This window comes from Mustela nigripes, chromosome 13, assembly GCF_022355385.1.
Source record: "Mustela nigripes isolate SB6536 chromosome 13, MUSNIG.SB6536, whole genome shotgun sequence".
In the NCBI taxonomy this organism is placed as follows: domain Eukaryota; kingdom Metazoa; phylum Chordata; class Mammalia; order Carnivora; family Mustelidae; genus Mustela; species Mustela nigripes.
Window position 1 is genome coordinate 113,734,978 of NC_081569.1, and position 16,855 is coordinate 113,751,832.

Genomic DNA, 16,855 nt, shown 5'->3' on the forward strand with positions numbered 1-16,855 from the left:
GGCTCCTTGCTCAGCAGGGAGCCTGCTTCTCCCTCTGCCTGTGCCTGCCATTCTGTCTGCCTGTGCTCGCTCTCTCCCCCTCTTTCTCTCTGATAAATAAATAAAATCTTAAAAAAAAAAAAAAAAAAAAAAAGAAAGAGATCACAAGTAGGTAGATAGGAGGGCAGAGAGTGGGGGAGGCAGGTTCCCTGAGGAGCAGAGAGCCCGATGTGGGGCTTGATCCCAGGACTCTGAGATCATGACCTGAGCCAAAGGCAGAGGCTTTTAACCTACTGAGCCCCTAGGCACCCCTACAAGTACCTTTTAAATTTATTTTTTATTTTTTATTTTATTTATTTATTTTTTTAAATTTTATTTATCTATTTGACAGAAAGAGAGATCACAAGTAGGAGAGAGGCAGGCAGGGGGGGTGGGAGGCAGGCTCCCCGGTGAGCAGAGAGCCCAATGCGGGGCTCAATCCCAGCACCCTGAGACCATGATCCAAGCCGAAGGCAGAGGCCCAACCCACTGAGCCACCCAGGTGCCCCTACAAGTACTTTTTTAATAGAAATTTTACATTATTCGTTTTTCCTCCTTGAAATAGTATTTCCACATTACCTATTCCCGCCCCCTGCCCCCAGACATTTCAGCCTAATATATTTTTGCACCTTGGAGGTTTCTAACTCTTAGAGCAAATGGTTGGAAATTTATGGAGTATTTTTGGTTTCCTGGGTTTTGTTTTTGTTTTTGTTTTCTAAAGTGAAAGAAGAGGAAAGGGGCAGTGGGAAAGGAGAATGGGTACTTTCCTAGGAATACTGATTTTATGAAAGAAAACATATAGAATTTGAGAATCTAGAAATGGAATACCTTTAAAGCAGCTGTGCCTAGAATACCCTTGGAAAGTCTGGGTATCCATTTCCCAGTTTTAATATTGGAATCCTAAGTCAGCTATCAGATCCCTGCTGACCCGAAGACTGCATAGTCATCTATACTTAAAAAGTCAGTCCACTGTGGCCCATACCTAAATCAGTACAAAAATAAGCTGGGAGAGGAAAAAAATCTGTAATACTATTGTTAATTCTTCCCTATTCTCTCTTTATACAAACATGAAAAAGATTCCAGAGAACAGCTTAGGGGAAGGGGGCTATCCATTTTCTATTTTAAAAAATCACATTGACTTGGGCACCTGGGTGGCTCAGTGGGTTAAGCCTCTGCCTTCAGCTCAGGTCATGATCTCAGGGTCCTGGGATCGAGCCCCACATCAGGTTCCCTGCTCAGTGGGGAGCCTGCTCCACCCCCCCCAGCCTGCATCTCTGCCTACTTGTGATCTCTCTCTGCCAAATAAATAAATACAATCTTTTAAAAAAAAAAATCACACTGACTTAATAATTAAAAGCTTTTTAAGATCAGGTAAAAGATATAATTAAGCCCAAAGATTAATCCTCAGATAATCAATCTATAAGACCAGGGGGTGGAGACATAATAGTCTAGTGCTAGAATATCACTTTTGTTCAGCTAGACCGCTGCTGTCCCATCTGGTTGTGCTTCATAAGTAAGCTGCTTCACTCATGCTTTCTAAATTCCAGAAGGAAAAAAAGGTCTTTTGCAAATTGTTTAGTAACCAGACCACAGTAATAGGATGGTTACATCAAAAGTGGGCTTCAACAAGTTTTGAAAGGCAGACATTTGGTAACAATATTGTTAATTCAGCAACAAGCAAACCAAAAACTTCCCTAAACACTGAGGACTAGACAAATTTTAGGCAATAAACTTGGCATAATCCTCTATTACTTTCCTAATGGCCATTTTCCAGTTTGATGCCATGTATCACCTGGAGCAGATGGCTATATTGAGCTGTCCTGAGGATAAAAAACAGACATTTTTCTACCAGTAGGAAGCAACCAGTGGAAGACTGAACTGAGTACGTGAAGACACCATTATCAAGAATGAAGAATGATCCATGATGTTTGAAAGCTCAGATGGCTTAGATCCAAATTCATGGAAAGCTGCAGGCATTTTTCAGAATACATCTAGAGAAATGCAAAACTATTTCTTTCTAAATTTCTTTGATATCTGAGATCAGCCAAACCCCAGGGCCTGAACTTGTCCATCAACAAAGAAAGTTACCCTTTAGTTACCATCATCAGGGAGGCCAAAGGAAAGGAAAAGACCCTAGAAAAATAAACAAGAATATGCAGATGGATAAAAAGAGAAAGCAAGATAAAAATATTCCAGGGGTGAAATAGGAGCAAGGAAAATGGACATAATGGAGATGTATGAAGTCTAAAGAAAGTTCTTGGGAAGAAATATGAGCATCACTAAGTCAATAAGGATCTGTCTGTATGAGGTTATAGTGAAATCTGGCTTCTACTTTTTTATGTTTAAATTTCCCTTGGTCACTTTTCTGATAAACTTACTATATTAAAAGAGAAATATCATCCTATTTCTACAGATCACTCCCTTCAGGGCACAACATATGCCAAAGGTCAATCAACAGAGCCAACATTAGCAGTAGGTTCATGCTAGGGATATACTTACCTGCTTCTGGATCTGCAGGAATTCTCCACATGTACAGGTTGAAGTCATCAGAGCCTGAAAGGATATACTGTTGGGATTAAAAAAAAAAAATACACATTTATTATTTATATCTTGACTGATAAAATATCTACATCTATCTACCTATCTATATAGAGAAAGATTTTTTAAAAAATAAATGAGACAAATGGGCAAATATTCGTAAGGCATCACACAGCAAATACCCTCTTTAATGTTATTTGCCAATTAAAAGGTTCACTGGCTGAAACTCAGCAATAAACCAAAACAACCTAATTCCAAAATGGGTAAAGGACTTGAACAGCTATTTCTCCAAAGAAAATATATAAATGCCTAATAAGTACATGTAAAGATGCTCAGCATCACTAATCATTAGGGAAATGAAAAAATCACAATGAGATACCATTTCAAAGTCATTGGGATGGCTAATACCAAAAAAAACAAAACACACACACACACACACACACACACACACGAAAAGTAACAAAATAAAACAAAACAAAAAAACAGAAAACAAGTGTTGGCAAGGATGTGGTGAAATTGAATCCCTGCGCATTGTTGGTGGGAATATTAAATGATGCAAACACTATGGAATACAGTACAGAGGTTCCTCAAAAAGTTAAACATAGGGGCGCCTGCGTGGCTCAGTAGGTTAAAGCCTCTGCCTTCAGCTCAGGTCATGGTCCCAGGGTCCTGGGATCGAGCCCTCCATCGGGCTCTCTGCTCAGCAGGGAGCCTACTTTCTCCTCTCTCTCTCTCTCTCTCTGCCTGCCTCTTTGCCTACTTGTGATCTCTGTCAAATTAAAAAAAAAAAAAAAAAAGTTAAACATAGGGGCACCTAGGTGGCTCAGTGGGTTAAAGCCTCTGCCTCCAGCTCACTTTATGATCTTGGGGTCCTGGGATCAAGCCCCACATCAGGCTCTCCGCTCAGTAGGCAGCCTGCTTCCCTCCCCCCCCCTGCCTGTCACTCTGCCTGCTTGTGATCTCTCTCTCTCTGTCAAATAAATAAATAAAATATTTAAAAAAAAAAAAAGTTAAACACAGAACTACCATATGACCCAGAAATTCCACTCCTAGGTGTATGTTAAAGAACTCAAAGCAGGGACTTGAGCTATCTGTACACCAATGTTCATAAAAGAATGCCTACAACAGCCAAATGTGGAACCCAAATGTCCATCGATGGATGAATGAATAAATAAAATTAGGTATACACATATAACAGACTATTATTTAGCCTTAAAAAGGAAATTCTGACCTGTGCTACAATATGGATGAATCCTAAATGCATTATGCTAAGTGAAATAAGCCAGATACAAAAAGACAAATATTGTATGGTTCAACAAATATTGTATGGTTCACCCTAGGTGCCTAGGGTACTCAAATTCATAGAGATAGAAAGTAGAATGGTAGTTGCCAAGGACTAGGGGGAGGAAGGACAGGAGAATTGCTGCTTAATGGGTATGGAGTTTCAGTTTAGTAGGATGAAAAAGTTCTAGAAATGGATGGTGGTGATGGCTATACAACAATCTGAATGCAGCTAATGCCACAGAACAGCACACTTAAAAATGATTATAATGGAAGGTTTTGTTGTATATATACATATATTTAAGTTTTGTATTATTGAAGCATAGTTGACCTACAATACTATACTACTTTCAGGTGTACAACATAATGTTTTGACATTTCTACATATTATTCAATGTTCACCATGATAAGTGTAGTTACCATCTGTCACCACACACTATCACATTATTATTGACTATATTATCCCTATGCTATACTTTGCAAATCCGTGACTTACTTATAACCGGAAGTGTGTGCCTTTTAATCCCCTTCACCTATTCCACATCTCCCTAACCCCACCTTCCCTCTGACAACCACCAGTTTGTCTTTCTCTAAGATTTGTCTTTCTCTGTCTGACTGATATCACTTAATATAATAACACTCTAGGTCCATGCACATTGTTGCAAATGGCAAGATCTCATTTTTTTTTATGGTAAATATTTCATACATATATATATATATATACACATACATATATATATATACACACACATGTGTGTATGTATACACTTGTATACACTCATGTATTCACTCATGTATGTGTACACACACACACACACACACACATACACAATCTTCTTAATCCATTCATCTATTGATGCACACTTGGGTTGCTTCCATAGCTTAGCTACCATAAATAATGCTGCAAAAAACACAGGGGTGAATGTATCTCTTCAAATTAGTATTTTCATTTTCTTTGGACAAATACCCAGTAGTGGAATTACTGCATCATAGGGTAGTTCTATTTTTAATTTTTCCAGGTGCCTCCATACAGTCTACATAGTGATTGCTATGTTATGTATATTTTATCACAATTTTTCAAAAACACTTCTAATGCAGAACAAAAAAATTAGGAGCTTCCCAGAGATCTTTTTCCAAGTGTAAGCATCCTGAACGTCCCTGCTGTCAACGGACATCTTTGAACAGGAAGCCATCACCACACAGCCATGAGTTAGTGCTACAATCATAAGCAATCCCCATCTACGTGGCAGTTTCAAACTACTTGATCTCAGATAGGACACTGAACCAGACTGATTTTAATGAGGACTTATAAAAGCATTGTCTAACAGCAACAAGTCAGAAACCCTGACAGCTCATTTATTTGCAAAGATTAACAAAAGTATACTGCTTTAAGCTGAAGTCAGCACTACTTTCTGCCTTTTGGCATCATCCCCTTATTTCCTAGAAAAAGAAGGGCCTATAGTTTTGTTTTCTTCTTCTTCTTCTTTTTTTAAAAAGAGGCACGGAGGGGAGAGGCAAAGGGTGAGAGAGAGAGAAGCTTAAGCAGGTTGCAAGCCCAGCACAGAGCCTAATGTGGGGGCTCCATCTCACAACACTGAGATTGTGACTTGAGCTAAAATCAAGAGTTGAACACTTAACTGACTGAGCCATCCAGACCACCAGGGCCTACAGTTTTCTACAGAAAACTTGACTTAAAAATGACACTGAACAATTCCAAAAACTGTGAAGTTCAACTGACACACAACTTCATGCCTTATGTAAATACTTTACAATAATTAAAAAATCAATTCACCGGTCCTCAAAATACTTGTAAGAAAGTGAGAAAGGAGGCAGAGAAAGGCATGTTTAAAGATAAAGAAAATGTTATCCATAGGGGTTAGGTGATTTAGCTCAGGGCACAGTGGAAAAAGAAAATGGGCCCAATTTCCTCACTTGGTAGCTCTCTATTATTTTCTGAATGTTTGTGTTCGCCACCAAATATACATTTTGGAATCCTAATGCCCAATGTGATGGTATCAGGAGGTGCGGCCTTTGGGAGGTGATTAGGGAATAGGGTAGAGCCTTCATGAAAAGAATTAGCAGTCTTAATAAGAGACCCAACAAGGCCGCCTGGGTTGCTTGGTCAGTTAAGCAACTGCCTTTGACTCAGGTTATGATCCTAGGGTCCTGGAATCGAGCCCTGCGCTGGGCTCCCTGCTTGGTGGGGAGTCTGCTTCTCCCTCTCCCTCTGTTCCTCCCCCTGTTTGTGCTCTCGCTTATTCTCTCTCTCCAATAAATAAATAAAATCTTTGTTAAAAAGTCTCATAATAGGGACACCTGGGTGGCTCAGTGGGTTAATGCCTCTGCCTTCAGCTTGGGTCGTGATCCCAGGGTCCTGGGATCAAGCCCCGCATTGGGCTCTCTGCTCAGCGGGGAGCCTGCTTCCCTTCTTCTCTCTCTCTGCCTACTTGTGATCTGTCAAATAAATAAATAAATAAATCTTTAAAAAAAAAAAAGACTCATAATAAAGAAATCTTTTAAAAAAATAAATAAATAAGAGGCCCAACAGATGTCCCAGGTGCCTTCCGCTATGTGAGGATACAGAGAGAAGTTCATGTTCTGCAACCCTAAAGACAGCCTTCACCAGAACCAGCCATGTTGGTACCCTCATCTTGGACTTTCAGCTTCCAGGACTGTGAGAAAGAAACTGTAATTTATAAGACACCCTGTCTGTGCTATTCTGTTATAGGAGCCGTAACAGACACTCTCTAAAGCTCATTTAATTTAGGATTCTATGCTTTCTCTGTGAGGGAATGGTGGAAATCTGATTAGAACTAGAAGTCTCTAAGCTGCTGGGTCATGGTTACTTGACAAATCACTTCATAAATATTCTCGAGACAAGGAAACCCAAAGACTAATCCCACAAGACTTCAATTAAAAAGTTTCCTTAGACACATTTAAAAATAATTGGAGTTTATCCAAAATCTATAAAGAACTTAGCAAACTCAACACCCAAAGAACAAATAATCCAATCAAGAAATGGGCAGAAGACATGAACAGACATTTCTGCAAAGAAGACATCCAGATGGCCAACAGACACATGGAAAAGTGCTCCATATCACTCGGCATCACGGAAATACAAACTAAAACCACAATGAGATATCACCTCACACCAGTCAGAATGGCTAAAATTAACAAGTCAGGAAATGACAGATGCTGGTGAGGATGTGGAGAAAGAGGAACCCTCCTACACTGTTGGTGGGAATGCAAGCTGGTGCAACCACTCTGGAAAACAGCTCGGAGGTTCCTCAAAATGTTGAAAATAGAACTACCCTATGACCCAGCAATTGCACTACTGGGTATTTACACTAAAGATACAAACGTAGTGATCCTAAGGGGCACGTGCACCCGAATGTTTATAGCAGCAATGTCTACAATAGCCAAACTATGGAAAGAACCTAGATGTCCATCAACAGATGAATGGATAAAGAAGATGTGGTATATATACACAATGGAATACTATGCAGCCATCAAAAGAAATGAAATCTTGCCATTTGCAACGACATGGATGGAACTAGAAGGTATCATGCTTAGCGAAATAAGTCAATTGGAGAAAGACAACTATTATATGATTTCCCTGATATGAGGAAGTAGAGATGCAACAGGGGGGGTTAAGGGGGTAGGAGAAGAATGAATGAAATGGGATGGGATTGGGAGGGAGACAAACCAGAAGTGACTCTTAATCTCACAAAACAAACCGAGGGTTGCTAGGGGGAGGGGGTTTGGGTGAGGGAGGTGGGGTTATGGACATTGGGGAGGGTATGTGCTATGGTGAGTGCTGTGAAGTGTGTAAACTTGGCAATTCACAGACGTGTACCCCTGGGGATAAAAATACATTATATGTTTATAAAAAATTAAAAAAAAAACAATTTGAGTTTACAAATGGGCAAAGGACTTGAAAAGACATTTCTCCAAAGAAAAAAATATGTAATGGTCATACACAAAATGGCCAATAAACACATGAAAAGATGCTCAACATGCTAACTAATAATTAGGGAAATACACGTCAAAACCACAGTAAGAATCTATCTCACACTCATTAGGACGGCTCATATAAAAAAAAAAACCAAAATTCCTCAAAACATTAAAAATAAAATTATCACATGATCCAGCAATTTCACTTCTAGGTAAATATCCAAAAGAATTGAAAAGAGGATCCGTAAGAGATATTTGTACACCTATGTTCGTAGCAGCATTATCACACTAGCCAAGAGGTAGGAGCAATCCAAGTGTCTATCAACAGATGAATATATTAAAAAAAAATGTGGCATATATACACAATGGAACATTATATAGCCTTAAAAAGGGAATTCTGACTTGTGCTACAACATGGATGACTCTTGAACATGCTAAGTAAAATAAGCCCAATCACAAAAGACAAATACTGTATGATTCTACCTATGAGGTACCTAGAGTAGTCCCATTCATAGAGACAGAAAGTAGAATAGTAGTTGCCCAGGGCGGGGATGGAAGGGAGGAATGAGGAGATGCTGTTTAATGGGTATGGAGTTTCAGTATGGGAAAATGAAAACTTCTGGAGATGGATGGTGGAAATGGTTACATTATGATGTAAATATACTTAATACTATTAAAGTATATACTTTTAAATTTTATTTTCTATTTTTTAAAAAAAATTTTAAAAGATTTTATTTATTTATTTGACAGAGATCACAAGTAAGCGGAGAGGCAGGCAGAGAGAGAGGGGGAAGCAAGCTCCCTGTTGAGCAGAGAGCCCAATGCGGGGCTCGATCCTAGGACCCTGAAATCATGACCTGAGCCGAAGGCAGAGGCTTAACCCACTGAGCCACCTAGGCGCCCCTAAAGTATACACTTTCTAAAAGTTTCTTTAAAACAAGAAAAAAAAAGAAAAAGTGAGTCCCCGTTGCCCTGACTTTAGGATTCATCCAGTAACTCCCTGAAGTTTCTGATACTTTCCTTACAGGAAGTTAGGAAGCTGGAATTCAGGAACCCAAGGGCTTTCCTCTCAAACCTTTTTACAAAACCACCTACTAGTTAGGGGGAAAGATTGGCCTAATTACATAATAACCGGGCACTTATGTGCCAGGTACTCTGGGACTTACGAAGACATGTAGGGTAATACCTGGGTTCCAAGGAGCTACAGTAGAAAATATACATGTGTGTATTCATAGACACAACTACCATGCCAGGAAGTAGAGATCACTAGGTACCATATTAAGACAAATAAGATGTGTGGTGAGTCGTAAGGGGCAAACCAAGATAGCTTTGAGCACGGAGCTGACCCTGGGTAAAGACGTTAAAAAGGTGAAAGGAAGGGGGCAAAGGGAAAGCAATGGGTGCTGTTTCAGGAGAAACAGGAAGCAAGGCATAGCTCAATCCTCCATGATACCCTGCTCACATCCCTCAGGCCTTGCTGCTTCATACGTTCTACCTCATTGCCAACTGCCAGTATCAAAATCAAAGCCTAGGAGCCAGCAAGCTGCTCCGGTGAATGAACATTGCTTCGAAGCTGCACTCAACTGATGACTGGCGGAAGTGGGTGTATCAATATTCCAGCTTCCTCTCCTGGGCGGGGAGAAGGAGTTAACTCTGAAGTATGTGCTCAACACTCTCTCCTCCCAGGATCAAGCCCCAACTGCCCTCAGCTGTTGCTGACTCGCTAAGTCACCCTTTCTTTCCTTAGTGTACTCCCCAACTGCTCTAGCATTTCTTGCATTTCCAAATAAACCATGCGCATCTGAAACTTGAACCCAAAATAAGACACGTGGGGAGAGGATCCTAAGAGAACTATCTGCTCCTTATTTGTATACATAGTATATACTTATTACTCAACATCTCATTTCATGCTCTGTGTTTAAAAGGGGCTACAAAACTTCATACAGAATTCCTGCTACTCTGTCCCTGCCCCCAGAACTTTCTCAAACTACACAAACAAAAAATAAATATTAAAAAAAAGTGGGAGAGGGGGGCCTGGGTGGCTCAGTGGGTTAAGGCCTCTGCCCTGGCTCAGGTCATGATCCCAGGGTCCTGGAACAGAGCCCCACATCCACTTTCTACTCAGCTTCCCTTCTTCTCTCTCTGCCTACCTCTCTGCCTAGTTGTGATCTCTGTCTATCAAATAAATAAATAAAAATCTTAAAAAAAAAAAGTGGGGGAAAAAAGTGAGACAGGCTGGGCTTATCACAGGTTTAGTATTTCATAGTGAAGGATCAGTGATTTCTTATTTGCTCAGCTATTCAGCAGGGAAAGTCATGAAAAGGTAAAAGGGGACTCCCAGACAGAATGCTGACTCAGAAGACTGCCTTAGAAGGAAGAAAACTCCCACAGAGTAAAGGCCTCTGAGATTTAATATGACAGCGCCTAAAATATGTAGAAAATGCATACAATGTACAGGCTTCACCTCAGGAGTAAGGGCAATTCCTGACCCTCTCTTCCTCTTGGAACCATCACAAGGGAACAGCTTGGGATGATTTCCAAGGCGGGGGTCTTGACCCACTGCCGTCTAGTCAGACTGTTTAAGTGTTCACACACTGGAATCACAAAACTGCCCTGGAATTCATTTATGGCATTTCATGGTTGTCTGCTGGGCCCCTTCCAGCATTAAAAGTTGGCTGCCTGGGATACTGCTGACTGTGGGAGACTGAAATAAAAATGAGTTCATCCTTTATTCATTAAACAAATATTTATCCAATGTCTACTATGTGCTGGGCACTGTGCCAAGGAAAGAAATACAGAATTGATTTAAAAAAAAAAAATGCTATCCCTGCCCTCATGAAGCTTCTTATATTTTACTGTGTGGGGAGAGAAAAAATTACATGGACATGTAATGTGAGATAAGAGTGGGCAGAGGAAAAAAAGTTAAGAATATATGTGTGTCTGATGGTGTAAGTGTTATAAAGAAAAATTGAACAGGATATTAGGACATATATGGGGTACTGGGAGTTGGCTATTTCTGTTTTACATAGACTGATCACATAAGGCCTCTCTGACAACAAGGAATTTTGAGCAGAGCTCACATGAGGAACAAGTTGTATGAATATCTGGGAGAAGTGGCCTCCAGGAGAGGGCACAGAGTTCTGGGCTAATTTAAAATATAAGATAGCCAAAAGAATTCTTTTGTCTTTTTTTTTTTTAAGCTTTGCAAAAACACAGATTATTTCAAGCAGGCTGACTGCAGAGATATGTTTAACATCATCAGAGCAGCTGGAAATGGTCCCTCTTCTAAGGGTGTACTGGAAGGGGCCATCTCCTCCCAAGGTCAGGCTGGAGCCTACGACTGAGGCCCTGCTAACAGACAGTGCTCAAGAAGACAACTGGGGCACTGCTAGTCTTGACCCGCCTTCTCACAGTTAAGTACTTGCTGTGGGATACAAGGAAAAATGAGCAAGAGAACAAAGACCAAATAGTGCCAACACCAATCACCACCAAAAGAAATCACTACCCAAACTGCGTAATTATATCCAAATTTAGTAACATGGTAATTACTTGAATTAACCAGAAAATTGAACTTCACCTCAAGTGGTGAAACTGAAGGTACAGGTTTCTTTCTCTTTCTTTTCCTTTTTATGTTGATATCTAATTTCAAATAGTCTCTGCATATTTTTACTCAGGGAATCTGGTATTGAATCTGAGGCTGACCAGGAGTAAACTCTTCTGGCCTAGATAACAGAATGGTTCAGCAGCAGATAACCCTTTAAAAATAGGTAAGCTACAGAAATATAACAGAAAAAATGCTTGCCCCAAATTCCCACACTTAATATTTTTACTCCCTTTTATGATGGAGGACTTCACAAGCAAAATTCACATTTAAAACACTACCAAGGGGCACCTGGGTGGCTCTTCAGTTAATCGACTGCCTTTGGCTCAGGTCATGATCTTGGAGTCCCGGGATCGAGTCTCACATCGGGCTCCCTGCTCGGCAGGGAGCAGCGTCTCCCGCTGACCTCTCCCCTTATGTTCTCTCTCTCTCTCTCTCTAATAAATAAATAAATAAAATCTTTAAAAAACAAAAAACAGGGGTGACTGGGTGGCTCAGTGGGTTAAAGCCTCTGCCTTCAGCTCAGGTCATGGTCTCAGGGTCCTGGGATCGGGCCCCATATCGGGCTCTCTGCTCAGCAAGGAGCCTGCTTCCCCTTCTCTCTCTGCCTGCCTCTCTGCCTACTTGTGATCTCTCGCTGTTAAAATAAATAAATAAATAAATAAAATTAAAACAAAGCAAAACACTACCATGAAAAAACTTAAAGATTGCTGTTCCATTTTAGAAAAGCAAAAACTAAACAAGGTGATATTAAATTTATCACCAAGTAGGACATGAATGTAAAGAATCACCTTCTCTTAGGTCTTTTCTTTGACTTTATTCTAAACAGTGTGGGAGGTAAATGACAAATTAAAAACTCACTTCATACAAATCTTTTATTTTATATCCTAAGAGGAACAGGGCAGGGCTCCAAAGAAGGAGAAAAATATTTTGTAGTCCAGTATCTAGGCAATTAAAGCCCCATTTCCCAAAATGCTCTAGATTATGGGGGGAGGTGGGAGACCCACAGACTAGATCAGAGAATGGGAGACATACTTAATTTTAGTTGGACTTTGTGGGTAAAATGGGTGACACCAATGCAATCACAAGCATTAAGTTGTGGGGATCCATGTCATCCACAATCCTCCCCAGCTAGCTGACCACAAAGGTTAAAGGTTGACCACACTCTGACCCCCGCCCCCTGTTCATTCATTCTACAGTCCCAAGAAGACAGTCTGTTTACTCACCTCCATGCAGCTCAGTCGCTTTTGAGTTAACTCGAGGCCAGGGCATTTTATCTAATCCTTTTATCTAATCCACTATCAATATGGAATATTAACTTGGTCAAGCAGACGGACACAACAGCTGTTCTTCTCAATAGATTTTAAGAAGGAACCACTACCATCAGCATGAAAAAAAGATGACTGCATTAGCACTCTGTCGCTGTCTCATTTGCCCACATATCCTTGTCAATCCATTAACCTTTACAGAAACAGCCATTCACCTAACACTTCTGACTCTCTGGTAGGCCACTGTAATAACCAGTGTCCCCTCCAGGATTTCCTGCCCCTTTCATCTCTTAGCACTCTCCAATTACACAAGTTCTGAGAAAGACCTCTTTGCAAAGGCATTTTGTTAGCTGAATACCCAGAGAAGTCCATGCCTCTAAAAACAGAGACCACCTTTATAGAGTCACCCAAGTCACAAAAAATTTTTAATAACTTGAAGGGTCAAAGAGGGATCTAAGCATAGCCTGGCCTGCCACAGCAAAACTGCCTACTAAATAGAAGCTTCTTAGAAGAAAATGGGAAACAAAACAAAACAAACAAAAAAACCCTAAATGTATTAGCCATCGTCTAGTAAAGAAATTATTTTTCCTTCCCTAACACCTTTATTTAAAGGTGTTACAGATAACCTTACCAACAATATTCTAAGGCCTCACTGGGTTTAGAAACATTATAGAAGCAAAAACTGCCCCCTTCTTCCCACCCAAAATCCATATTAAAAAGAGGAAAATGTTCTAGACAGCAGGAGGGATAGGCCATCACCTGACATGCTCCAAGAATAACACGTTAATGTCTTAACAAGCCTTTTGCTAACACAGAAATATCTTTCTGCTCCATTTCTAAGTGTATGTATATGTATGTGTGTTTGCACAGCATTTGATATTCCCAAACATCTGTTGATAAAGAAGGGAACATATCAATCAGTTTCTATTCATTGAGTACTGATCAACTTACACAGTTTTCTCCAAGGCTCCTTCCATAGTAATTGATTAATTAGTCTCTAGTAAATGGCATGCCTGCCTAATTAACTGTATTGACTAGGATAGAAAAACCAGATGGCTATTCTAGCCTAGATTAGTAACAGCAGAGAGACTGCTATTTAAATCTTACTTCTGACCTTTTGTCAGAAAGGGAAAAAAATGTGATTGAACAACTTCGTGATGTGCTCTTTCAAAGATTATTTCCAGAAAAAAGTTTGCAACTGGTATATAATATTCATATCATTTACACCCAGTACCTGCCACAAATGCCATCTAAAGCAATCAGTGCAATTTTGCTTTGGAAATGCCCAAAGCCGTTAAGTTTATTTTATCTTATTTGTGATAGGAGAAACAGAATTCCCTTGGCTCCCAACAAAAGAATAAAAATATGCATATCCATAAGACTACCACTATTTTTTGCTCAGGTAAAGTTACATGACTCCTGCTTCCACTTGCCATTTCAACTCCATTAGGTTCCTGGAATTCTTTGGTTTATTAAAATAACCAAGTAGGAAAATTCTATTAATAAAGAAATGTTCCATAAAGACAGCCAATAGTAGTCAAATAATCAGTAGGGAAGAAATATAAAAATGCTCTAAGTCTCCAATAGCTGCTTGTAACAAAGTAGGCTGCATTACTTAAATATTAATTTTTATTTGGCAAAACTCTTTTGGAAAGCTGGGCAAGAGGAAGGGCAATCAACCCAATGGGCTTTAGCACCAATCTCCCTCTGTGGGCCTCAGTTGCTGGATGTGGGGCCTGGGCAGTAGAGAGACAGCAGCACTCATTTCAGTCTGCATAGGAGTATTTATACTCATTGCTCAAGCCAGGGTCTCCAACCACTCAGAGGAAGAAACGTTACTTTCCTTTTTCTCCAAAGTCTGAAGACACCGGAAAGAGAGGCAAATCTCTACAGGAGATAGGGCAGGTAGAGCAGGAAAGGTAATATTCTGTTCCCTTCCTGGGTATCTACCAGCAATTTCCTAGTACTAGAATCCAGCCTCCGAGCCAGAACTATACATTGAGGGAAACCTATCATGTTGTATCACCAGATCCTATCAATTCCTTTTGTTCCTAAGAAGAAATCAAGCTCACCTGTGTTCTTTCTCCGCTAAACACTTATAAACCAGACCATATCAAACAGGCTGCTATACTCCAGAACCTCTGAAGCTTTCAAAGCTCTAAAACTGCATCAGTAAATGAACTAAGGGATCTAATCCATGGGTAAAATCTTAATTCAGGATGTCTAATACCCAAAACTGCTAGGTTTCCGGAATTTCATGAACTCTTTAATTTTATATGCAAAATGATGTGCATATGTACATTTTCCTGAATAAGTGTTCATAGCTTTTAGATTTTTGAAAAGGTTCAGGATTCAAAAAGAGTTATACATGGCTGGTATTATTTTCATGCTACCTTCTCTCTATAAAAGCCTGTAAAATAATTCACCTAAATAATATATACAACAAGGAATTTCTCTTAGTCCATGGAAGGTGCTACCAACACTTCCTGTGTAGAACCCAGGTAGCAGCTCATCTATGAGGAAGAGAAGAGAGCATGATCACAAGCAAGAGACTCAGTCCAGTCTTCCTCTTGTGACCGATGACATCTGCTGTTTCAAACACTCTAGGCCTCAGCTTTGCATTGGGGTGAAATCTGTCACTGGGACGATTCAACATGAAATGAAAAATGCCTCAGAAGCTAAAGGGCTAAAAATATACAAGATAGAAAAGGAAGATGAGGAGAAGAAAATAATAGCTTCAAGTCACAAAGCAAGTCAAAGGACCGACCCCAAGAGGGTGCCTTTATTTCAGATAAAGGAGAATATATGGCATGCCACACCCCCAGCAAGATTAATCAGGGCTACACGAAGTTATAGAAAGAATCAAGTTAAACTTTATGTGCTTCCCTGCCTGCACCTCTGCTATACCCACATAATGTCAACATAGAAAGGCTGAGTGATGATGTAATGTCTGAGGCCAGGCCACGTATTCAAGGCCATTTTGTTGGACTCACAGGGAACAAGTCAGCTCTTCTCTCCAGGGGATGAGTTAGGATGATTTCATTCTCATGATTTTGGGGGCCCCACCATCTATCAAGTTTAAAAGAAAGCCCTGGGTAAGTGATTGCAGTCCTCAGAAACTCCAATGCTCAGCCCTTTCGAGAAAATGTTATCATACTTTCCCATTCCTTCCCCATCCCATATTCAGCAAGAGGTAGAACTGTTAAGTCCAGGCTTTAGGTTAAAACCAAAGCAAAAGAAGATTTAAAAATTACCACAGCAGGGCGCCTGGTTGGCTCAGTGGGTTAAGTCTTTGCCTTTGGCTCAGGTCATAATCCCAGGGTTCTGGGATCGAACCCCGCATTGGGCTCTCTGCTCAGCGGGGAGCCTGCCTCCCCCTCTCTCTCTGCCTGACTCTCTGCCTACTTGTGATCTCTGTCTGTCAAATAAATAAATAAAATCTTAAAAAAAAAAAAATTACCAAAGCAAGGACACATGGGTGGCTCAGTGGGTTAAGAGCCTTTCAGCTCAGGTCATGATCCCAAGGTCCTGGGATGGAGCCCCACATTGGGCTCCCTGCTCAGCGGGGAGTCTGCTGCTCCCTCTCCCTCTGCCACTTCCCCTGCTTATGCATTCACTATTTATTGCATTCCCTCTGAGAAATAAATAAAATCTAAAAAAATTTAAAAAATAACCACGCTGTCCATTTCCAGACTACATATATACCTATTAGCCTGAAAGACTGACTTCCCAGAAGCCTGAGCTCTGGTGGACTTTCACAATCTAGGGCAAGAACCATTTAAGGAATTGTGAAGGAAAGGGAACAAAAGCAGAATGCTGCCTTACAAGTGTGTGTGCCAGAAGAGCTAGCAGGTGGAAAATTGGCCTTCTTTTTAACCCTGTTAAGAGACTGGCTCACTGAGTATGCAGAGGGGAGTGTGAAGCTTGGGAGACAGAATGTACCCAGTCAGGATTCAGGGAGAAAAGAAATAACAAAAAATCCGAGTATGATGGTGATAGCAAGGAGGAGAGCCCTTGGATTTAGGCAGCCTCCAGAGGAAGGAGTGCTATTTTACTGAAAGATTTCTTTTCTTTCTTTCTTTCTTTTTTTTTAAAAAAGATTTTATTTATTTCAGAGAAAGAGAGCACAAGCCGGGGAGACAGACAGAGGGAAAGGGAGAAGCAGACTCCCCGCTGAGCAGGGAGTCCAATGTGG

General features: G+C 40.5%; 1 protein-coding gene across 2 annotated transcripts in view; it reads right to left on the reverse strand.

The window, feature by feature from the left end:
- DCAF5 (DDB1 and CUL4 associated factor 5) overlaps positions 1 to 16,855 on the reverse strand; it is a 102,346-nt gene that overhangs the window by 27,006 nt on the left and 58,485 nt on the right. For both annotated transcript variants that reach the window (XM_059373470.1, XM_059373471.1), the window contains exon 7: positions 2,518 to 2,584. In XM_059373470.1, the coding sequence (XP_059229453.1) occupies positions 2,518 to 2,584 (67 nt within the window). The remainder of the gene's footprint in view (positions 1 to 2,517; positions 2,585 to 16,855) is intronic.